Source organism: Triturus cristatus, chromosome 10 (assembly GCF_964204655.1).
Source record: "Triturus cristatus chromosome 10, aTriCri1.1, whole genome shotgun sequence".
Taxonomy (NCBI): domain Eukaryota; kingdom Metazoa; phylum Chordata; class Amphibia; order Caudata; family Salamandridae; genus Triturus; species Triturus cristatus.
Window position 1 is genome coordinate 241,974,485 of NC_140593.1, and position 25,100 is coordinate 241,999,584.

At 49.9% G+C, this 25,100-nt stretch overlaps 1 protein-coding gene across 4 annotated transcripts in view; it reads right to left on the reverse strand.

The window, feature by feature from the left end:
* Nucleotides 1-25,100, reverse strand: part of ICA1 (islet cell autoantigen 1) — a 369,010-nt gene that overhangs the window by 36,337 nt on the left and 307,573 nt on the right. For all 4 annotated transcript variants that reach the window (XM_085630894.1, XM_085630896.1, XM_085630893.1 and 1 more), the window contains one exon: nucleotides 4,582-4,677. In XM_085630894.1, coding sequence (XP_085487020.1) covers nucleotides 4,582-4,677 — 96 coding nt within the window. The remainder of the gene's footprint in view (nucleotides 1-4,581; nucleotides 4,678-25,100) is intronic.

Below are 25,100 nucleotides of genomic sequence, written 5' to 3' on the forward strand. Positions count from 1 at the left end.
TCTGCGGACGTCAAGTTCTAAGCGGTCAACTCTTTCTGGTCACATATAGACCAAGGTAAAACCCCCTACTGGCCACCCGTAATTGTCTCAAGATATACTGGGGGACAAATTGTCCAGCCGCTGGATAAAAGCTAGACTTAATGGATCTTGTAGCCTGCGTGTGCCCCGTATCTATCAAATATGTGGAAGAGCCTAGGGAGAGTCCGCAATGGCTTCGTTACATACAACAAAATGTCATCAGCGTATAGGGATATTAGTTTGTTTCCCAGAGTCGTCTTTCTTTAGCCGGAAGCCTGCGAGGTCAGGGTGGGTATATACAATACATGCAAGTGGTTCCAACACTAGGGCAAATAGTAGAGGGGACAGAGGACATCCCTGGCGATAGGGAATTCTGAGGATAGTCCATCATTTACCCGCACCCGGCAACTGGATCCATGTATAGCAGGGCTATACAGGATAGAAATTTAGACCAAACCCATATTTCACTAGGACTGGTCTTAATAATGACCAGTGGACCGCATCAAATGCCTTCTATGCTTCTAAGGACAATAGTATATGGGGTCCTCCCTATTTTGGATTGTCTCAAGCCAACAACGGAGGTTTAACCATGTCGACCTCTTGGGCATAAAGCCCAACTGGTCATAGTGAATTAGGGTGGTAATAACCTTCAAGAGTTTTGTGGCCAGGATGGAGGCTAGAATATTTGTCTTAATATTGGTTAGGGAAATTGAGTGGTAGGAGCTGCATTCTCTCTTGGGCTTTCCAGGTTTATGTGTTACCACTATTGTGGCGTTTCCCAGGACATGTGAAAGGGTCCCCTCTTTTTGCACCTTGATGTACAGATTGAGAAGGTGTAGACTCAGTAGCCTAGCATTTTTCTCAAGAATATCTGCTGTAATACAGTTAGGGCCTGGGGTCTTTCCGGGTTTCAGGTTTCCTATAGCTGTCTGCACCTCCTCAGGTGTGATATCTTCCATGACCTGGCAGTCCTCCAGCATGAGGGAAGGCATGGATATCTCTTACAGGTAGGTGTCTGTATGTGAGGCGTTTGCCAATTGGCGAGCCCTGTAAAAGGCTGAAAAGTATTTGGCAAATTCCTGTGTGATTTACCCTGCTGTGATATAGGTTTCTCCTTTTACTCCAGTTATGGTATCTACTCATCGTGCCTCCGCCTCTTGCCTGCTCAACCATGCCAGTAGTCGACCAGCTTTATCACCAGTATCATATAGATGTCTTTGTGTAGCTAGGATAGCGGCTTTAGCCTCCAGATGTTCCAAAGCCTGATATTCTCTGCAGAGTGCTGCTATAGTGCATAGTACCGAGGGGTCTGTGGGTGGCCCCTGCTGTCCCTCTAGTTGCACCAATCTTCTTTCCAGCTCAATCACGTCCCTGGATTCCCTCCCCTTTTTATGTGCGAATGTGCTACTAGGGTCTACCCAGGTGTTTCCCCACCCTAAATGCTCAGGTTTTCTTAATCGTTATCACTACAACTCAGGATCCTAGCATGAAGCCCACATATGCTAGTGTCTTGTAGGCCCCTCGGCCCAGGAACCCACAATTTGTGCCCCGCAAATGTGTCTCCTGTAGAAGGAGTATGTCAGGTTTCAATCGTTTGACATATGTGGCCACCAATCACCCTTTATTCCTTTTTCTCAGCCGAATAACATTCCAGGACAGTATTGATCCAATTCCATTTTGTCAGCTCTGTTCATGTGGGTGTATACAAGTGTTCGCCACCAGTGATTAGACTTCCCCATTACTGTGTTGATGGGCCTGTTTGCATTGCTCCTCTTACGCAATTGCTCCAGCCCCTCTTCCCAACTATTAAACTCAACCCCCCTCCTCCACTCTGCCTGCCTCTCACACACACTTAATGCTTTTCATCAACATGACAACTGTGTTGCAGGTAGGTTAGAGAGATCTGTTGCCCAGTTTCCCTAGTTCTAAAGTGACCCCTTCCTTTAAACTCTAACAATCTCCCACCTCGGTGAAACCTGTGGAAAAAGAAAACAAATAGTGTAGTTAAGGTAACTGCAACGTGTCTCTATATCGGAAGCGTGGCAGAAGAGTGAAGCAATGCCATTATCTCAGCCTAGTCTCCTTCGGACCCGTAGAGCAAGTTACTTACCTTCGGAAACATAGGTTAGTTATATATTCCTTACCTTAGAATTACCCCGAGGCGTCAGACTGGATGCGTAGAATTTCCGTCAGCAGTACCCCTGCGCGTCGAAAGGTGGCGTCAGTCGACTCCGCTTTCGTTGGGGGGGCGTCGTGGTCGCCAGGATGACGACGCGGCAGCTACTTAGATGCCGCCCTGGTGCGCTGACGTCAGTTCTGTACACGATTTTCCACGCCAGAAGCGCAGAGCCAGCACGACACTGACCACTGGTGCACAAAACTAGGGCACTGCAAGGAAGTCCTTAACCCTAGAAATCAGTTGGCAGAACAGGGAGGATGGATGGGGCGGTAAGGAAACTATAACTAACCTATGTTTCTTGAAGATATATCATTACCGAAGGCAAGTAACTTGTTCATCTAAAAGAAACAGTTATAGATTCCTTACCTTAGAATAGATACCCAAACAATAGCAACCCAGGAGGTGGGTCTGTGAACTAAGCTCACACCAGAAAGTCCTGGAGAACAGAACAGCCAAAGAAGCAGTCTCTCTGGACTTGGCTGTCCAGGTAGTAGTGTTTGGTGAACGTGTGCAATGATGTCCAAGTAGCTGCCTGACAGGTGTCATTAAGGGGGACTCCTCGTCTCAAAGCAGTGGTAGCTGCCGTCGCCCTGGTGGAATGGGCGCGCAGTCCCACTGGAGGCTCCTTCTTTGCCAAACAATAGCAGGCTATGATGCACAGAATGACCCACCTGGAGATGGTCCATTTGTGCATGGCCCAACCTTTGTTAGCGCCCACCTAACCAACAAAGAGCTTGTCGTCCACCCGGAATTGTTTGGTGTGATCCAAGTGGAAGGAAATCGCACATTTTGGATCCAGACGGTGGAGACTCTTCCTCTTTTGAAGGAAGCGGAACGAAGGTGGGAAAAGTGATGGTTTGACCAATGTGGAAAGAAGTAACCACCTTGGGAGAAAGGAAGGTCTAGTTCTGAGAACGACCTTGTCCGCATGAACAGCCAGAAAGGGGGGCTTGGAAGAAAGAGCTTGTAGCTCACTCACCATGCTCACAGAGGTGATGGCAACCAGAAAGGCAGTTTTCAAAGTTAGAAGCCTGAGAAGACAGTTATGTAGCAGCTCAAAGGGAGCGCACATAAGATATGTAAGATCCAAGTTCAAGTCCCACTGGTGCATTACGAAGGGAACAGGAGGAAAAAGGTGAGTAATGCCCTTAAGAAACTATTTACAACAGGGGACTTGAAAAGAGAAGGCTGAGCAGAAGCCTAAGGAAGGCTGAAATAGCAGAGAGATGGCCTTTAAGAGTGCCCAGAGCAGAGCCCTGCTGGGCCAAAGCAAGAAGGAACAGGAGTACTTAGGAAAGAGGGGCAGAAAGGGGATCCACAGCCTTTGCTGTGCACCATGCCACAAATTTGTTCCATCTGCAGGCGTATACCGTCTTAGTGGAGAGACGCCTGGCTGCCAAGATATCACAGACTTCGGGAGGAAGGTCAAAAGCTGTCAACTGCCGCCGCTCAATCTCCACGCAAGGAGGTGGAGGCTGGACAGGTTTGGGTGGAGGACCGTCCCCAGCTGCTGTTAGAGAAGATCCTCCCGAAGAGGCAGACGGATCGGAGGATTGATGGCCATGTGAAATAGCTCGGGATACCACACTCTTTGTGCCCAATCCGGAGCAACAAAGATGACTTGGGCCCGATCGCGCATTATCTTCTTCAGCACTCTGGGCAGAAGTGGTATAGGTGGAAAGGCGTATAAAAGACCGTAACTCCACTCACGACAAAAAGCGTTGCCTAGCGAGTGCCGCCTTGGAAATTCCAACATGCAGAATTGCTGACATGGCGCGTTCACTTCAGGGTTGAATAGATCTAACCAAGGCTCTCCCCACTGTTGAAAGAGACCTTGCACCACCTATGAGTGAAGATGCCATTCGTGATCCATCATGCACCTGCGGCTGAGTTCGTCAGCCCTGGCGTTCAGCTAACCTGCCAGGTGTTGAACCACCAGGGAAATGCCCTGATGTCCAGCTATGTCCAGAGACGGAGAGCCTCTTGACATAGGTTCCACGACACCACCCGCCCTGTTTGTGTGCATGGAGGTGGTGTTATCTGCGAGCACCTGCACCACTCTTCCTAGTCCTCTTGAATTATGACAAGAGAAAATTCAGAAAAAGGCCTCAATTCCCCCGACCCCTTATTAGAAAATGGCAGCCATTAATACTTACTTTATTAAATCAATACAAAAAGTTGTTTATGGCATCAAAAAAATGCACATTCTTTTAATAAGTAATTGTGTGAATCACATACAATCTAACAAATAGAGCCAGTAATTAAATAAAATAATTATCAGGTCATATCAGTCAGTGGTTGTTTAAATGGAAAGCATAGTGTGCAAAATCAGAAACCTATAAGCACAGAATGTGAAGAATAAGTACATAGAAACATTTCTATACCTTGTCCTGTTTTTTTGTTAACATCTGTATTTAGACTGTTCATGGTCTGTGCTGGTTGAGGTGCAGCTTGCATGGCGACATTGCTGGTTTCCCATCCTGAAATTCAATATTAAATTAGTATTAGTGTCAGAAAATGCAGTTTCACAGTAAATAATCATGCTTTACCAGTGGTTCTTGACCCTTAGACTTCTGTGAATTCCCACTAAATTGTTACTGGAATCTGGGGACCCACTAAGTCTTTAGTGCATTCTGGGGACCCTGGCCAAAGCAACTTTGATGATTTGACCCACCAAACACTAGACAAAAAGAAAAAGCTATATGGTGCACTCTGTACCCCCTGGGGTTGGTGGACCTTTATGACGACCCGTGCAATGTAAATCCTTTTCAAAGGCGAAACAAAAAAAAATCTTTAGAGAAATGTGTACAAGAAAGAGCAGAGAAATAAAGATAAAGCCACAGTAATTGCATATAATAAGAGACCACCTTTGGTATACGGCATATCCTCGTACCTTGCTTGCGTGACCAATAATGGCCATCATTTCATTTTAATAAGGTTTCGGTTGGGGAATGTAACTTTAATGCTGGGTTTCCCAGCGAATGTGTTCTCTGAGACAACTGGAACAATGTCAGTGTGACTCCCGATCAAAACAATTAAACACAAACTGTTTTTCTGCCATTTTTATGAAACCGAGAGGAAAAGATAGATCATCCCATTTCTGAAGAAATTTTGTTTGCGTAATTACATTATAGCCTTGTCTGTTATGTTACAATTAGAGACTCCATATGTTTGCCTGATGTTTTTATATACAGCACTAAAAGAACAAGTTACTTACCTTCGGTAACGATATATCTGTAAGAAACATTAGTTAGTTAGATTCCTCACCTTAGAATAATCCCAAGCGTCAGGCTAAATCCGGAAAGATTTTATCAGCAATACCCTTGCGCGTCGCTAGGCGTCGTCTGCAGCTCCGAGTCCGTCGTCGGCGTCGTGATCGCCGGGATGACGTCGTCGGAGTACTTAGAGGCCGCCCTTGCGCACCGTCAGTTCTTGTACATAGCTTTGCACACCAGGAACGCAGAGCCATGCAAGAGACAGACTGGTGCCAAAAATTCTAGGGTCCTGAAAGGGATGACCTCAACCCTAGATATCGGGTCACAGAACGGGGAGGATGGGTGGGGCGGTGAGGAATCTAACTAACTAATGTTTCTTACAGATATATCATTACCGAAGGCAAGTAACTTGTTCATCTGAAAGAAACACGTTAGTTAGATTCCTCACCTTAGAATAGATACCCCAGCAATACCAACCCCGGTGGTGGGTCTGCGAACCAAGATCACACCAGAAAGTCCTGGAGAACAGAACGGCCAAAGAAGCAGTCTCTCCGGACTTGGCTATCCAGGCAATAATGTTTGGCAAACGTGTGCAGCGAGGCTCACGTTGTTGCCTGACAAATGTCCTGCAAGGGGACTCCCCGGCTCAGGGCAGTGGTCGCTGCTGTTGGCAAGTGGAATGGGCCCTCAGACCTACAGGAGGTTTCTTTTTAGCTAAGGAATAACAGGCCTTGATACACAAAACGACCCACCGAGAGATGGTGCGCTTGTGACCCGCCCGCCCCTTCTTAGCGCCCACGTAGCCAACAAAGAGTTGGTCGTCCACCCGGAACTGTTCGGTGCGGTCCAGATAAAGGACAGCGCCCGTTTTGGGTCCAGACGGTGGAGCCTCTCTTCCTTTCGAGGGATGCGGAGGTGGAAAGAAGGTGGGCAGCGTAACAGACTGTCCGATGTTAAAGGCAGTTACCACCTTAGGGAGAAAGGAAGGACGAGTCCTGAGAACAACCGTGTCCAGATGGAGAGAAAAGAAAGGAGGCTTAGAAGAGAGCCTGGAGCTCACTCACCCTTCTAGCAGAGGTGATGGCAACCAGGAAAGCAGTCTTAAGAGTCAGAAGACGAAGGGGACAATTATGAAGTGGCTCAAAGGGAGCGCACATCAGATAGGTCAATACTAGATTCAAATCCCACTGAGGCATTACAAAAGGGACAGGAGGAAACATGTGAGTAATGCCCTTAAAGAATCGAGAAACAGGGGATTTGAAAAGAGAAGGCTGATCGAGAAGCCGTAAGAAAGCAGAAATAGCTGAAAGATATCCCTTGAGGGTGCCCAGAGCAGAGCCCTGCTGGGCCAGGGAAAGAAGAAAGAGGAGAACCTCAGAAAGAGGGGCGGAAAGGGGATCCACAGCCTTTGCTGTGCACCATGCCACAAATGTGTTAAAACTGCAGGTGTATACCGATTTTGTGGAGGGACGCCTGGCTGCTAGAATAACATTACAGACTTCAGGAGGCAAGTCAAATCGCATCAACTGTCGCCGTTCAATCTCCATGCATGGAGGTGGAGGCTGGACAGGTTCGGGTGGAGGACCGTCCCCTGCTGCTGCTGCTGCGACAGAAGGCTCTCCTGAAGAGGCAGTCGGATCGTGCGATAGACTGAGTAGCTCGGGATACCAGTATGTTCGTGCCCAATCCGGAGCCACCAAGATGACTTGGGCCCGGCGCGCCTGGTCTTCTTCAGCACTCTGGGCAGAAGTGGTATAGGCGGAAAGGCGTACAACAGACCGTAACTCCACTCGCAACGAAAATCGTCTCCGAGCGAGTGCCGCCTTGGAAACTCCAACGCGAAGAACTGCTGACATTGCGCGTTCTCTTCGGTGGCGAATAGATCTAACCAAGGCTCTCCCCACTGCCGAAAGAGGCCTTGCACCACGTCAGAGTTTAGACGCCATTCGTGATCCATCATGCACCGGCGGCTGAGTTAGTCTGCTCTGGCGTTCAGAGAGCCCGCCAGATGTTGAACCACCAGGGTGATGCCCTGATGTTCCAGCCATGTCCAGAGGCGCAGAGCCTCCTGACAAAGGGTCCACGACCCCACCCTGCCCTGCTTGTTGCAATACCACATGGCGGTGGTGTTGTCTGTGAACACCTGCACTACACTTCCCGGACAGAGGGAAGGAATGCCTTCAGTGCAAGTCGGATCGCCCTCGGCACCAGAAGGTTGATATGGAGCCGGGACTCCGCCGGAGACCAGAGGCCTCCGATCTCCGCCTCTCACATGTGGTACCCCCATCCCAGGAGGGACGCATCCGTCACTACTACCTGCTCCGGTTGGGGTAGGGAGAGGGATCTGCCACTGACCCAATCGCGGTTAGTGAGCCACCACTGCAACTGTCTTGCAGTGCCCTCCGAGATCAAGACATGGACGGACAGGTTGCCCTGATGCTGGGCCCACTGAAACTTCAGGTCCCACTGCAGAGCCCGCATCCGCCATCTGGCGTGATGCACCAACAGGATGCAGGAGACCATCAGACCCAGAAGCCGCAGCACCAACCTGACCGAAACCCAGGATAGAGGCTGAAAGATGGGAATCAGAGCCTGAATATCCCGGAGCCGCTGTTCCGGAGGATAGACCCGGAACTGCGCCGAGTCCAGAACCGCTCCGATGAAGAGGAGCTTCTGGGAGGGACTCAGATGCGACTTCGGCACATTGATGGAGAACCCCAGCAAATGCAAGAGGTCGGCCGTAGTCTGGAGGTGGGAGACGACTGCCTGGGGTGATCCCGCCTTCAACAACCAGTCGTCGAGATAGGGAAAGACTGGAACCCCTAATCTGCGCAGGTGAGCTGAGACCACCGCCATCACTTTCGTGAACACCCGAGGGGCACTGGTGAGGCCGAAGGGGAACACGGTAAACTGAAAGTGCTCGTGGCCTACCGTGAACCGCAGGTAACGCCGGTGGGCCGGCAGGACGGGGGTGTGGAAATAAGCGTCCTGCAAGTCCAACGCTACCATCCAGTCTCCAGGGTCTAAGGCAGCCAGAACCTGAGCTAAGGTGAGCATCTTGAACTTCTCCTTCCAGAGGAAGGCGTTGACGCTCCTGATGTCCAAGATAGGGCGTAGGCCCCCTTTGCCCTTCTTGGGAACCAGAAAGTAGTGGGAGTAACAACCCCGACCTACTTCTGGGCCAGGAACACGCTCGATGGCCCCCTTGGCCAAGAGGGCCGTAACTTCCTCCTGCAGAAGTTACAAGTGATCCCCCGACATGCGGTGGTACTGCGGTGGCATGGCTGGAGGGGTCGCCTCGAAGGGGAGGGAGTAGCCCCTTCGGACGATTTGCAGCACCCACCTGTCCGATGTGATGGTACGTCAGTGGAGCAGGTGATGGCGAACTCTGCCTCCCACTGGCATGGAATGGGCCTGAAAGCACAGACTAGGAGGGCTTTGAGGCGGATGCTGCCGGGTTAGATGTGGATGGACCGGCTCGTTGTCCCCCTGCTCCGCCTCGGCGGAATCCACGTCCGCGACCGCGTTGAGACTGGTTCTGCGACCTGTGGCTAGACAGACGTGAGGAGGCGCCCCTTCCTTGGCCACGAAAGGGCCGAAAAGCGGAAGTTTGCGGGCGTGGAACCGAGAGGCCCAAGGACTTAGCCGTAGCCCTGGAGTCCTTAAAGCGCTCCAGCGCACTGTCCGCTTTGTCGCCAAAAAGGCGACTGCCATCGAAGGGCATGTCCATGGGGGTGCTCTGGACATCCCCGGAGAAACCCGTGGACCTCAGCCAGGCGTGGCGACGAATCGCCACCGTGGTCGACATTGCCCTGCCTAGCGAGTCCGTTGTGTTCAGTCCACATCAGATTGCATTCCGTGCCGCATCCTGCCCTCGGCAAGAGCCTAGGCGAGCCATGTCTGGGCCTCCTCTGGACACTGGGGCAGCACGTCCTCCACCGCATCCCACAGGGAGTGGGAGTAATGGTCCAAAAGCCACGCGGTGTTGATAGACCGCAAGCCCAAACTAAGGGAGGAAAACAGTTTCTTCCCAAACTGTTCTAACCTTTTGGATTCCCGATCTGGGGGTGCGGACGGGAAGGAGGTCTGGGAAGTAGAGACCTGGATAACCAGGCTCTCTGGCGTGGGGTGCAACAACAGAAAACTGGGGTCGCCTGGTGCAGGGCGGTGGTGCCAGGCCACGTTCCGGTCCACAGGAGGGACTGTGGAGGGCTTGGACCAGGTGCCCTTCAGAACGTCTGACAGTGCTTCATTGGACTGCAGCAGAGGCTCCGAGGAGCTTGCTGACGGTTGAAGCACTTCAGTGAGGAGGTTAGTCCTCACGGCCACAGCAGGCAGCTCCAGCCCGAGGGCTTCGGCCGCCTTGCGCAGCACCACAGAAAATGTAACACCCTCCTCCGAAGCCACGGACGGAGGAGAGATGAAGCCAGTGTCAGGGGAGGTATCAAGACCACTGGCATCTCTCAGTTCGTCTGCCCAGTCCTGAGATAACTGGCACTGCCGTGCCAGAGGGTCCTCAGACCCCTCCCAGTCATCACCGTCATCAGATTCCTGGTATACAGGTGGAATGATCGGAGCCGGGTGGAAGATAAACCTGTCACCCATCGGCAGCGGCGCCGCTCTGACGCCGGGCCCGGACCGGGACTAAGCCGGGGAACGGCGGCACCAGAGGGGTCGGCGCCGGCGGAGTGGTCGTAAGTTCGACCGGTGGTGACCGGGATCCAGGCCTGGATTCCGCGGGGACCTGCGGCGTGGTGACCGGAGTCGACGACGGCGCCGGAGCCGCCGGCTCGCTAGGCCTCCCAGTTGAGCCTGTGGGGCCTGAAGGCACGCCGACAGGCGTCAACGGCGGAGCCAGGCTTCTCAAGGCCACGAGGAAGTCTCTGATCTCTGCCGGAGTTGCGTCAGACCCAGGGACCGGAGGGTATGGGGTCGGACGGGACTCCCGCGGCTCCGACGGAGCTGCGCGGGTGGTGCCACCCGAACCCTCAGCCGAGTCGCGCAACCGGCGAGGGGAGCCAGAAGAGCAATGACGCCTCTTCGTCTTCTTGCAGTGCTTCGACTTAGCGGAATGCGAAGACTTCGACCCCGATGAGCGGTGATGACTGCGGCTCCGCAACCGGTCCCTCGACCTCCTACTCGACCGGGACCTTGAGCGGCGTGGAGCCGACTGCCGGATCTCAAGCAGCTTGCGGGACTGCTCCCGCCTAGCCTTTGAGGTCAAGGCCCGGCAGTCGAGGCACGACTCGGCGTCGTGGTCAACCCCAAGGCAATAGAGACACCGGCAGTGGTGATCCGTGACCGACATCAGTCGGTGACAGGCGTCACAAGGTTTGAAGCCAGGCATCCCCATCGGCACCAGAGTCGAGGTCGACTGGAAATGGAACCAAAAGAGTTCAAAAAAGTTTAGTCAAAAAGTGACTAAAAGGGTATGCTCTTCCCGGATCGGCACTTACTGGCGCGGAAAAAAGAAGAACTGACGTCAGCGTGCGAGGGCGGCATCTAAGTACTCTGACGACGTAATCCCGGCGATCATAACGCCGACGACGGACGTGGAACCGCAGACGACGCCTAGCGACGCGCAAGGGTATTGCTGACGAAAAATCTTTCCGGGTCCAGCCTGACGCCTGGGGATATTCTAAGGTGAGGAATCTAACTAACGTGTTTCTTTCAGATACTCGCAGATTAGCAAACATGTGATCAAATATGTGTAATATGCCCATCTCGAACAAATCTAAATGTATTAAGATGCAGATGAATAATGAGGTGATGTATATGCTGTTTTTAAGAGTTTTAGGATGCATTTTTAGATATCACCCTTTTTATGATAACTTATTGAGATGTTTGCATAATATTATCTGAACTTTTTATGCATTTGTTACTAAATGCGAAATAAAGTATTGATTGAACAAGTTACTTACCTTCAGTAACAATGTATCTGTAAGAGACCTTAGTAGTTCTAGATTCCTTACCTTAGAATTACCCCCAGGCATCAGACTGGATAGGGAGACATTTTTTCGTAGCAGTACCCCTGCGCGTTGGTAGGTGGGGGTCGGTTGACTCAGCGTTCGTCGGCATTGTGGTCGCCGGTATGACATCAGGGTGTCTGTTTAGACACCGCCCCTGCGCGCTGATGTCAGTTCTGACACGACTTTCCATGCCAGAACCGCAGAGCAATGCAAGACACTGACCACTGGTGCACATAACTAGGGTCCTGTAAAAGGGAGTCCCTATCCCTAGAAGTCAGTTTGCAGAACGGGGAGGTTGGATGGGGTGGTAAGGAATCTATAGCTACTAATGCCTGTTAGAGATACATCGTCGCCGAAGGTAAGTAACTTATTCATCTGAAAGAGACCATAGTTATAGATTCCTTACCTTAAAATAGATTCCCCAGCAATGCTAACCCTGGAGGTGGGTCTGGGAACCAAGTTCACACCAGGAAGACCTGGAGAACAGAAAGGCCGAAAAAGCCGTCTCTCGGGACTTGGCTGTCCAGGCAGTAATGTCTTGTGAACGTGTGCAGGGATGCCCACGAGGCTGCCTGGCAGATGTCAACCAACGGAACTCCACGTCCCAAAGCAGTGGTGGCTGCCGTCGCCCTGGTAGAGTGGGCGCACAGGCCTACAGGAGGTTCCTTTTTCGCCAAAGAATAACAAACTTTGATGCATAGGACAACCCATCTAGTGATAGACCGTTTGTGCACGGCCCAACCTTTCTTGGCACCCACATAACTCACGAAGAGTCGATTGTCCACCCGGAAAGCTTTAGTGTGGTCCAGGTAGAAGGGCAGCGCATGTTTTGGTGGAGTCTCTCCTCCTCTTGGGAAGGGTGGGGAGGTGTGAAGGTGGGCTATGTGATGGTGTGGCCTATGTTGAACCACCTTGTGCAGTAAAGAAGGCCCAGTACGGAGGACCACTTGGTCCGGATGGACAGCAAGAAAGGGAGGTTTGGAAGAAAGAGCTTGAAGCTCACTCACCCTGTGAGCAGAGGTGATACCGAGCAGGATAGCAGTTTCCAAAGTAAGAAGACAAAGAGGACAATTATGTAGTGGCTCAAAGGGAGCACACATAAGATAAGTGAGCACAAGATTCAAGTCCCACTGGGGCATTACGAAAGGAGGAGGAAAGAGATGAGTAATGCCCTTCAGAAATCTATTAACAATAGGGGACTTGAAAAGAGAAGGCTGATCAGGAAGGCAAAGAAAGGCCAAAACGGCTGAAAGATAGCCTTTAAGGGTGCCCAGAGCAGAGCCCTGCTGGGGCAAAGAAAGAATTAAGAGGATAACCTCATAAAGAGGGGCAGAAAGGGAATCCACAGTCTTTGCTGTGCACCATGACACAAATGTGTTCCATCTACAGGCGTATAACTTTTTAGTTGAGGGCCGCCTGGCCGCCAAGATGACGTTACACACTTCGGGAGGAAGGTCGAAAGCTGTAAACTGCTGCCGCTCAATCTCCATGCAAGGAGGTGGGGGCTGGACAGGTTCGGGTGGAGAACTGTCCCCTGCTGCTGCGACAGAAGATCCTCCCGAATAGGCAGTCTGATCGGAGGATCGATGGCCATGCTCAAGAGCTCGGGGTACCAGAATCTTCGTGCCCAGTCCAGAGCAACAAGAATGGCTCGGGCCTGGTCGCGCTTGATATTTTTCAGTACTCTTGGTGGAAGTGGTACAGGCAGAAAGGTGTACAGGAAGCGCAATTCCACTTGTGACGAAAGGCATCGCCGAGCGAGTGCTGCCTTGGATACTCCAACACGCCGATCTACTGATATTACGCGTTCTCGTCAGTGGCGAATAGATCTAACCAAGGCTTTCCTCACTGATGAAAGACCTTGCACCACTTCTGAGTGAAGACGCCATTCGTGATCCATCATGCACCTGCGGCAGAGTTTGTCCGCCCTGGCGTTCAAGGAACCCGCCAGGTGTTGAACCACCAGGGATATGCCCTGATGTTCCAGCCATGTCCAAAGGCAAAGAGCCTCTTGACATAAGGTCCACGACCCCACCCTGCTCTGTTTTTTGAAGTACCACATGGCGGTGTTGTTGTCCATGAACACCTGCACTACTCTTCCTTTGACAGAAGGAAGGAATGCCTTCAGTTCAAGATGGATCGCCCGAAGCTTCAGAAGGTTGATGCGGAGCCCGGACCCCACCAGAGACAAGAGGCCTCTGATCTCCACCTCTGCCATGTGGCTGCTCCATCCCAAGAGTGATGAATCTGTCACCACTGTGAACTCTGGTTGGGGAAGGGAGAGGAAACTGCAGTTGACCCAATCCTGGTTCGTTAGTCACCACTGAAATTGGCTCGTAAACCCCTCCGAGATTTGGACCACATCGGAAAGATTCCCCATATGCTGCACCCATTGAAACTTCAGGTCCCACTGCAGAGCCCGCATATGCCATCTGGAATGATCTACCAGCAGGATGCAGGAGGCCATGAGGCCAAGCAGCCTCAGAGTCATTCACACCGACATACAGGACAGAGGCTGAAACATCGGTATCATAGCCTGAATAACTCAGACTCACTGCTTTGGAGGATAAGCCTGAAACTGTGCTGTATCCACAACTGCTTCAATGAAAAGGAGCTTCTGAGAGGGAATCGGGTGCGACTTCGGCATGTTGATAGTGAACCCCAGTGAATGTAGGTGGTCTGCCGTATCCTGGAGGTGGGAGACGACAGCCAGGGGTGAGCCTGCCTTCAACAGCCAGTCGTCGAGATAGGGGAAGACTGGAACCCCTGATCTGCGCAGATGAGCTGCGACCACTGCCATAACTTTCATGACACTCGAGGGGCGCTGGTAAGAACAAAGGGGAGCACGGTAAACTAAAAATGCGCGTGGCCTACCATGAACCATAGGCAACGCCGGTGGGCAGGCAAGACGGTGATGTGAACCTGCAAGTCCAACCTTACCATCCAGTCTCCAGGGTCAAAGGTAGTCAGGACCGGAGCCAAGATTATCATTTTGAACTTCTCCTTCCGGAGGAAGTGGTTGACGTCCCTGAGGTCTAAGATACAGGTCTTTGTCCTTCTTGGGTAACAGGAATTAATGGGAGTAATAGCCACGACCTACTTCAGGCACAGGGACTTGTTCAATAGCTCCCTTGGCCAAGAGAGCTACAACTTCCTGGCAAAGAAGGGCCAAGTGATCCTCCGACATGCGATGGAGCGTTGGTGGCATGAAGGGAGGAGTTGTCTCGAAGGGGAGGAAGTCGCCCCTTCAGACTATCTGCAAATCCCACCTTTCCGACGTGATGTTGTGCCAGTGTGGGGAGTTGATGGCGGATGCTGCAGCTCACTTGCAACTGGTGGCCATGAAAAGTCGGACTAGGAAGGTTTGGAGGCTGCTGCAGGGGGGAGGGGGGGGGGGGGAACACTGGTGGACTGGCCTGCCCGCTGGCCCCTAGACCCAAGATGCCCGGGAGTCACGTCCCCGGCCATGCACAGGCTGGGTAGCTTGCGCGGACCTGTGGCTATGGGCTGAACGTGGTGGGGCACCCCTTCTGTAGCCAGGAAAGGGGCGAAAGGCAGACTGCACGGGCAAGAAGTTGCTGTGAGGCCCAAGGATCTGGCAAATGCCCTAGAGTCCTTGAAGCACTCAAGCGTGTTGTCTGCCTTGCCACCAAACAGGCGACGGCCATCAACGGGCATGTCCAAAAGTGGGGATTGAACATCTCCAGAGAAGCCATACATAGCACCTCAAGGCTACCAACGTGGAAACCGTTCTACCGAGTGAGTCAGCACGGGTGAGTACGGCCCGGGCCTCCTCCAGACACTGTGGCAGCATTTGCGCAACCGTATCCCACACCGTGTGTGTATAACGGCCCAAGAGACATGCAGTGTTTACCAACCGCAGTCCTAAGCTGGCAGAAGAAGACATCTTCCCAAGATGGTCCATATTCATTGGTTCCCCATCTAGGGGAGCAGTTGGGAATACCTTTTGAGGATGAGGCTTGGACCACCAAGCACTCGGGAGTAGGGAGAAGAAAAGTGGGTCCCCAGGGACCAGGTGGTGGCGTTGGGCCATCATCCTGTTCACAGGAGCCCCTGTGCTTGGCTTGGACCAAGTGCGCACAAGGATGTCAGTGAGGGCCTCATTGAAAGGCAGCATGGGCTCCGAAGAGGCTGCTGCTGGCTAAAGCACATCAGTCAGGCGGTTAGTCCTGACAGCCACAATAGGAAGCTCAAGCCCCAAGGTCCAAGACCTCAGCCACCCTACACAATACGACCACATAAGAAGCTCCGTCCTCGGTAGCCACAGTAGGGGGGGAAAGCATACCAAGGTCGGGGCAGGTTGTCTAGACCACTGGCATCACCCTACTCCTCTCGCCAGTCGGTTACTCAAGTTGGTCTGCTAGAGGGTCCACAGACCCCTCCCAGTCCTCCTCACAGTCCTCTGGCTGTCACTCAGGGCGATAGGAAACGCCATGGATGAACAGCGGTACAAAAGTACCCACCGGTACCTACGTCGGTCGGCACTGGGTCCAAGTCGGGGGTGAGGCTGGGGTCGATGCTGGTTGGGGGCGCAACTGGCTTCGGGGGCGTTGTCACTGGAATCGGTGCCGGGGAAGGTACCGTGAGGTCGAGCGCACCGATCGGGATCCTCCGGGGCCATCCAGCACCGGAGCCAAAGCCACCTGCACCAAAGGCCCAGGGCCCCCAGCAGAGTCCGCAGGGCCCGAAGGCACGCCAGCAGAGTCGGGTTGCCCAAAAATGCTGTGAAGCGCTTCGTAGAAAGCTCGAAACTGGGCAGGGGACGCTACAGCTCCAGGAAAGGGAGGGAAGCAAGGAGTTGCCCAGAAGCACGCTCCGAAGACTGAGCCAGACAGCAAGGACGCTCCGGGTCCCGCATTGCGTCAGCAGACAGACGGGGAGAAGGCGAAGACCGGCGATGCTTCTTCGCTTTCTTCTTGTGCTTTGACTTAACGGAGGAGTGCGAAGACTTTGAAAAGGAATGGTGTTGAGTCTGCGACCTTCCTCTCGACCGGGACCTCGAACGGCACAAAGCGGACTGCCGCGCCTTCAAAAGCTTTCAGGAACGCTCCCGCAAAGGCTTGCAGGAACGCTCCCGCAAAGGCTTCGGGTTCATGGTCTTGCAGTCAGAGCACGACTTCGGATCGGGGTCGCGTTCCAAGCACCAAAGGCACACAATTTGCGGATCGGTGACCGACATCCACTTGTAAGAGGAGTCAAAGGGCTTGAAGCCAGTCCTACGATGGGACATCCCTCGTGAACCAGGAGTCAAAGACTCAAAAAAGACTTCGACAAAAGTCGAAAAAGACAGTCAGAAAGTGACTAAGGGGGCACGCTCTCTCCGGATCTGCGCTGGCTGGCACGGAAAAAGAAAGAACTGACGTCAACGTGCAGGGGCGGCATCTAAATAGACACGGTAACGTCATCCCGGCGACCACGACGCCGAATGTGGATTCACCAGACGCCGCCTACCGACGTGCAGGGGTACTGCTACAATTTTTTTTCAGGATACAGTCTGACGCCTGGGGGGAATTCGAAGGTAAGGAACCACAACTACGGTCTCTTTCAGATTACACAGACAAGCATTGATTCAAACAAATAAATACATGATGAAATAATGCATTTAATTCACAAACAAAACAAAAATAAATACATAATTTTTAATGGGAAGGATGACGTTTTTCTGAAATTCAATTTAGGCCACTCATTGTCCTTACTATATACTGTTTGATGCACTTGCAATGCTCCCACGAAACGGATTTTATCAACTTCATTTTTTTTTATAAACAAATTTTATTGTGTCAATGCTAACATACAGTTTGGGGCCCCCTTCAGTTGAGGGCGACCGCCATATTATACCACAAAATATTGATGATGACAACTCTTACATTTATCGAAAACCAAAATGATATCAAACATAACAGCATAAGCATTTTGAACCCAAGCCCTTTGCGCTGCTCCATGTTTACATCTCTTCTCACATAAGTTACATTGCTGCCCAAATTGAGTCATATGCAATTCGCCCATCCCCTTCGCTACCCAGTTATCCCCACTGACAATGATGATGCAAGTGTGTCAGTGAGGGTATTGGCTCCAGATATAGGCCCCAGAAGTCTGCCCATCTCTTTCAGATTTTGGGATGCTTCTGAAGGCAGCCCCTAGCCTTACAGATTGGTACCTCCAGGCCCTTTCCCTTTTTCCAGGCTGTCAACGATGGTGGGGTAGGTGCCTTCCAAAGCCTCGCAATGTCTCTTTTGGCCAGGGTAAGCCCCAGCAACAATAGCTGCCGCTTGTATATATTGCCTACGACTCCCTCCATAATATGTAGTAGTCCCAGTCTTGGTGTAATGGGGACATCCCATCCCAAAACATCCGAGATGCACACCATGACCCCCGCCAAAATTTTGCAGGCATCGTACAGTGCCAGAATGTGTGCATGAGTGACCCTTCCTCATATCTACACCACAAACACTTGCGTGATGATATTAAGCCCGCCCTCCATAACCTCTGCCTGATTTAGTAGGCCCAATGGCGATGCTTAAATTGAATAAGATGTAGCAGGGTTGCTATCGCTGCACCCCGCGGGGATGCCTGCGCTTCCGCCCAGTCATCCCCAGCCAACTGGCCCAGGTCAAGCACCCACGCCTCTCTGAGTTTGTCTAGTGTGGTGGGGCTGTTGGCCACCAGGGATTGATGTATTTTCGCAATTTTGTGCTCACTCAAGTCCCCCATAAATACCTTTGCCTTGATGGAATTGAATTCAGGAGGGGAGTCTAGTTCTGCAATGCTAGGGGAAATGGCATGTCTAAATTGAAGATACTTATAAAATTGGGTTCGAGGCACATTATATTTTTTAGGGAGATCCTGGAATGATTTCAAGGTGGGACCCCTCATAACATCCCCCAGGGTGGATATGCCCATGTTGTCCCAACAACGGAAGCAAGCTAACGTAATCCGTTGGGGTAGTCTGCCATTTTGCCACAGTGGAGTTTCCCCGTCAGTCTAACCCACCACACCGTCTTGCGAAGGGATGGTTTCCAAAGTTGGAATACTACCTGTGTGGCTGGCGGCAGGGATTGGTGTAGAGGCGCCGAATAAGGGATTGTGTGAAGAGTTGCGTCTCTCATCCGCCATCGCTCCACAGCATATACGGGGTCTTGCCTTTTCCCATATCACCATTAGTTTATCACTAGTAGGTGTGAGGCCGCATAATAAGATTGATCAGCAGCTGTGGAGAGACCGCCACTGTACGTAGACTGGAAGCAGGTTCGCAACCATCTTCGTTTTTAGCTTCCAATTTCTTTACATTTACAAAACATTTTAAAATTTTCATTGTTTACATGTTGCTTTTTTATTTATGTAGACTTAATTAATCTGTTAACATTATTTAATTTTTTAAGCAGTCGCGGCCTCCCCATAGGAGTCACTGACCGCCAGGGGCTCCAGGACCATGAGTTAAGAACCACTGTGCTATACAATGGGATAATAACTGCTAATATTTTAAACAATGTTCATGACTAAAGGGTGCCACAGAGATCTATACACTATAGGAGAAAAAGGAGCAGACAACTTTGTAATTGCATGTGCAGCCTTCATCCAGGGAAAAATTACTTGGATTATTTTTAATCAGCAATATGTTGAAAACATATTTGCCTATAACCCCATGGCCACCAGCCTATCCGCCACTATAATTTAGGTACTGAGGTACCCTATGTAAGATATTATTGCATGAACAATGTTTTTTCTGTAAGCCTCCTGTACAGGGGAAATACATGTACCCCATGCTTGAGGTAGGAATGCAGAAGGCGATGGAGTCAAAGCTTGAATAGAGTATGGAGGGTGCCATCAAATAAAATATGGCTTCTGATGCCCACTCCACAGAACATGCATATGACACCATCCTTTGTTTTCTAGAGCCATTGGACCTCATACCACCATACCTACAACAAATCATTTTCCCTTCATAACGCAATTATCGGCATTTCATGGTGGTCACCTCGGACTCCTGATTTTTGGGGTTGGGAAGGGCAGGTAGAGCATGTGCATCAGAAGTAAATGAAGGGTGCCTGGCCACCCAACTGAAAGAAGTAGATATCCAAGTGATTTAAAAGATGTATTGTAGGTAAATGCAGCACAGCAACAGGAACGTTCAAATGTGCAGGTATGCCCAGTACAACTGGCGCAGAGCAAGCTGAAGTTCTACAAGTTAGTTCTAAATGGAACTGGAATGTAAAAGGAAAAACAACAAGTATAATAAAAGGTACATGTGAGACTAACATACCTCCCTTATATACAGAAATTGAAAAACAAGCAAATAATATTAAAAAAGAGCATGAAAAACTATCCAACACAATCTAACAATTTCGTGGGTAAAGACCTTGGGCGAGAGGAGTCCTTAACTCTAAGAGCAACAGAATCATTATGTAAAACTGTGGTATCACAACTAGTGTGAGGTAACTCCTGAGACCTGGTGGGAGTAGGTAAATTTGATGGCAAGAGATTATAATTGACTTGACTAGAATTATGGATGGACCTAACATTTTCAGGACACTTAGAAACACGTCTGACATGCCATATCTTACCATCCTGAGTTATGAGGGAATTCCTAAAAACTTTGGTGATTTTAATGGGTTTAGAGAACTTACTCGTACATTTCCTTAGAACACCAGGTTTTTTTTTTTTTTTTTTTTTTTTTTTTGAAAACCTTTGACAGTTCAATAAGAACAAGTATGGGCCTACAACCCCCCGGGGCCGGCCGCTAAGCAATCAGAGCAGTAACGACAAGTATAAACACAGGCAGCACTTCAGGGAGCAAAATCGTACTGCTAATACTGTGAACAGCGTAAGTAGGGCACCAGGAGAAAAAGGTTTTCATTTTGTGATGAAACAAAGCAGAAGGATCAGGTGACAAGCAATTTTAAAACAACGATCACGGATATACAGAGTAATGAACGTTCGCGATTTACAGCAATCTATTCGGTCAATGGCGCAAACACAAGAACATCAGGATGGAGAAAAACATAGTCTACAGCTGCGCCCACATTCCCCCGCCAGAACTCCCCAAGAACACCCCGGAAGTTGTGAACACATGGAACGGCAACGAGGCATAGCAAAAGGAGGTGTATCACGCTGATCCCAGAAAAAGAAAGACAAAAAGAATCAGAGAAGAAAAAGGAGGCCATAGAAAAAGATGAAGGAATACAGAGTCCCCTCCCCCAACCCCCCACCCTGCACCTCTGCAGATGAGTACGGCCCCCCCCCCAGCAGTGTGCCTGTCGCCCTGGAACCAGACCCGAAATGTAGGAGAATAGGGAAAAGAAGTAGGAAAGGATCCCCACCAGACGGGGGGGTAGAGAAAGTCTTTATAAACTGGAGGAGGGCCTTCATAACAGACCCCCGGCTTCTCCCTCCCGCACGGTAAGGTTCCCCTAAAGTGAACAAGGAACAGCACAAAAACAATCTTCTCAAACCACGATGGGGAGCATTATGCGTCTATTGTGCCAGTAGCCATGTCAGGAGAGCACACCACCCCAAGCCCGCCCGTCCACTAGGCGACCACCCCCGAGGGGCCAGCCTCATCCCTGACCACTCAGTGGAATTCTGCCCATGCCAGCCCCTCGACCCAGCACCATACCCCATGTTCCTAGGCAGAGGAATGTCCAACAACGACAGAGAAGCGATGCACACAGGTGGGGTGGAAGTCTCTGAGCATCAACACAGTCCGCCGCGTGAGGAAACAGGCTTCCAAGTGCTGCCCTAGGATCTGCACTGCACGCAAGGTTCAGGAAGGCAGAAGCAGCCAAAAGAGACATTAGTTGCTGGAATTGTCTCTGGGTCGCAGGAGGGCATGCACGGGATGAGGCCACCACATCTCACTCAGGTCCAACGCCTCCGGGACAGATCAGGCCCTCAGAAGGTCGAACACACTGTAGCATACTGGCCGGGGCGTCCAATCGTGTACTAACCTCAGGGGGGGCCGCCACAGCGTCCTCCTGCGCGCAGTGTGGGTAGACTCTGTGTTCGTGCGGACAGGCGGGCCGCCACTGCCCCAACTCCGACGCCACACCATCGAGCTTACTCCCCAAGATCACGAAACCATGAACCAAGGAGGAGTGAAGAGTACCAAGAGCCTCGAGGAGGTAGCCGTACCCCAGCTCAGCTCTCTGTGATCTCGCCGCCACACTCCCAAAAATCGTACGCTCACAGGCCCGCTGCGGCCCGGCGGACAGGATGGTAGGCTTCATCGACCCAAGATGGCCGCCAAGTATGCCCGACCCTCACCGGGGCCGGGACCCCAGGACAAGCGTCGCGATGTCCACGTCGCGGGTGACCGGGTTCCGGGGGCAGGCAAAAAACTATCCGTGGTCACGGGCAACAGTCGTCCCCACCACGGACCAGCTCCCGTAGAAATCCGGGGGCGGCCCGCAATGATCGGGGCAGGATACGGACGGCGGCCGGGCAGCTCACCAGCAAGGCAGGGGCAGTCACCGGAGGATCTAAGATTTGCACCCCCGGTCATGCACTCGGTCAGCTACACTGGGCAGTAGAAGTGACCACGCCGAAATGTAGGCCGAGTTTGGCACCGCTCCGGTGGGCCGACTCCACCCAGTCACCACCGGCCGCTGTTGTCGCACTGCCACCCGGCCACGGCGTCCACTCGATGTCCCGGCTCCAGGGCCGCACAGGCCGCAAAGTTCAGATGCAGTTTTCTCCGGCGATAGCACGGCTAGAAACCTCGGAGTCACACAGTCGGGAGCCCCTCTCCTTCAGAAACACGACCACGTAGCACAAGTTGAGGATCTCAGGCAGGATATCCGTGCGGGATGCGGAGGCTCACGGAGCCGGGGGTCTACGCTGCCGTCCCGGTCACCATCTTGGCTCCTCCCAACACCAGGTTTTTTAATTCTCACATATTCCCCTACTTTAAAATTATCTTCCTTTGTATTCCATTTCTTGTCATACCATTCTTTGTATTGTTTTTGTTTTTCTTGAACCTTAATGCTAGTGTTCATAATATTGATATCATTCCTAATGTTATTGTCACATTTCTCTTTAAGCCACCATAAACAAATATGAGAAACAGGATCTCTTCCCTTCAACAGACGAAATGGGCTGACTTCAGTTACAGAATGTGGAGTAATTCTATACATCCACAATCTTTCCCTTAAAGCATTCTTCCAATCATATGTCTGCTTAACAACATCAGATATGTAACTCTTTAGTACATGATTGAAGCGTTCAACCAGACCATTTTCGTGTGGTGCATACAATGATGTAGTGACATGTATGATATTGTGACATTTAAGATATCCTTCCATATCTTTTGAAGTCAACTGAACACCATTATCAGTGACTTCTCTTGCGAACATTTCCTTAAAGAAATCTACAACTCTAGTATTAGTAGCAGCCATCAGAACAAATTTGACCTCTGGCCATTTCAAGTGATAATCTACTAAAACTAAAGCATAACGTGAATCCAATGGAAGATTTAAGAATGGACCAGAAATATCAAATGCCAATTTCTTCAAGGGTTCCTCCGGTCAGTCAGTGCTTTTAAGAGGCGGAAAAGAGACTTTAAGCATTTTCTCATTTGAAATGCAAACATCACATTCCCTAACAACACGATCTGCAATGCGATCCATTCCTGGCCACCAAAAATAAGATCTAATTAAGCGTTTCATAGCAGACATTCCTGGATGTGACTTCTGAGCTTATAACTTAAGGATTATCTCACACACTCCATAAAGGTGGAACACACTTTCCACTTTTGTAAACAAAATCACCTTCAATTCTAACTGATCTGCAACATTAAACATGGTACTGAGTTCTTCGCTAATATCCTTTCTCTTAGGCCAGCCTTCCAGAATATATTTCTATATTTTTAAAAACACTTTAACACATACAAAAACATAAATGCACCTTTCATCATGACATAATATTCCAACGCAGTACCACTATTAGCATAGTGTCCTTTCCAGACAAGCCACAAAAATCAGTATCCCTACATACCCCTCCTGTGACTGCCACCCCCCGCCCTCCCATCCATCCCACATTACGCCCCTCCCCAGGATATATTTCTATATTAATTTCCATAGAGAATAATTTTCCTCACTAGATTTCCAGGACTCTTCTGATATATCTGAAAATGCACCTACAACAACATCCTGAATAGTAGTAACGATTTCTAATGAATCATCTTTTATATCTGGTTCTGAGTGACAAGGATGACGTGACAAAGTCAGCTGTAACATTTTTTTTTTCTGGGACAAACTCAGCTTTAAAACAATATTCTTGTAATCTAGATGTCAACCTTGCAATCCTAGCTGTCGAGTTCCACCCTCCACCTGGTGAAAGTATGTTAACCAAAGGTTTGTGATCTGTCCTCAAAGTAAACTTCGCACCCCAAATATAATTCCTATAATGCTTAATTGCCCATACACATGCCAGTAACTCTTTCTATAACGGCATAACGCCTTTCAGTCTCATTCAGGGTTCTAGAAGCAAAGCATACATTCCTCTCTTCATTTCCACATTTTTGAGAGAATACACCCCCAATTCCATATAAGCTTGCATCAACCGTGATAACACAAGGTTTGTTCATGCAAAAAGGTCTTAAAATTGGAGCATTTATAATATCCTGCTTAACATTGAAAGCATCTTCTTGTTCTTCTGACCATTCAAAAACGGCTTTTTGCCTCAACAACTTCCTCAAAGGCTCCATTTTAGTAGCAAAATTTGACACAAATTTAGAATAATACTCGCACATTCCTGCAAAAGATAGTAACTGTTCCTTGTTCTTTGGAGAGGGAGCATTTAAAATTCCATCAACATTAGATTTTTTAGGATTTACTCCATCCCCAGTGAGAGTATGACCCAAATATTCCACAGACTTTTTAAACATTTTACATTTGTGAGCCTTAAGCGTTAACCCATTTTTTTTTAATCTGTCACACACTTCAGACAGATGCTTTAGATGTTCTTCATCATTTGAAGAAAAGATTAAAATATCGTCTTGAAAGCATTTTACGAAGTCATCAATGTCCTTGAAGATGTTAAACATTATTCTTTGAAACACTGATGCCGCAGAGGCCAAACCAAAGAGCATTCGGTTGTATTGATTTAAGCCTTGTGGAGTGATGAATGCGGTCAACATGTTAGAATCCTTTGTTAGAGCAACTTGATGGTACGCTGACCTCAAATCAAAAGTGGAAAATACTTTTGCACCTTCTAACAGCGACACCACCTCGTTTATATTTGGTAATGGGTGACAATCCACAATAATTTCAGAATTCAATGCTCTTAAGTTCACACACAACCTTAATTTTGTATCCGGATAACGGACCAAAACAATAGGTGCAACCCATTCAGATGAGTTGATCGGTTCAATAATGCCTTCTGATGCTAGCTCTGTTAACATCTTTTAACTCATCTCTTACATTTAACGGTACCAGTCTAATTCTTTGTCCAACCGGTGTAGCATTACTTTTGAGCTTTATCTGATGAGAATACTCCTTAAGTTTCCCTAAAGAGTCAGTGAAAACTTCCTTATATGAATCTTTTATTAACTTTTCCAGATCCTGTAACTGAGGTGTACTTATTATTAAGTGATTTATCCAATACCACTGGTTCTTTAAGCCTTGGATTCAACATTATTCCAAGCTTCCATTGATCCCTCCAACCTAATACGTTTATACCATTGACAGAAACATAAAGGTGTAT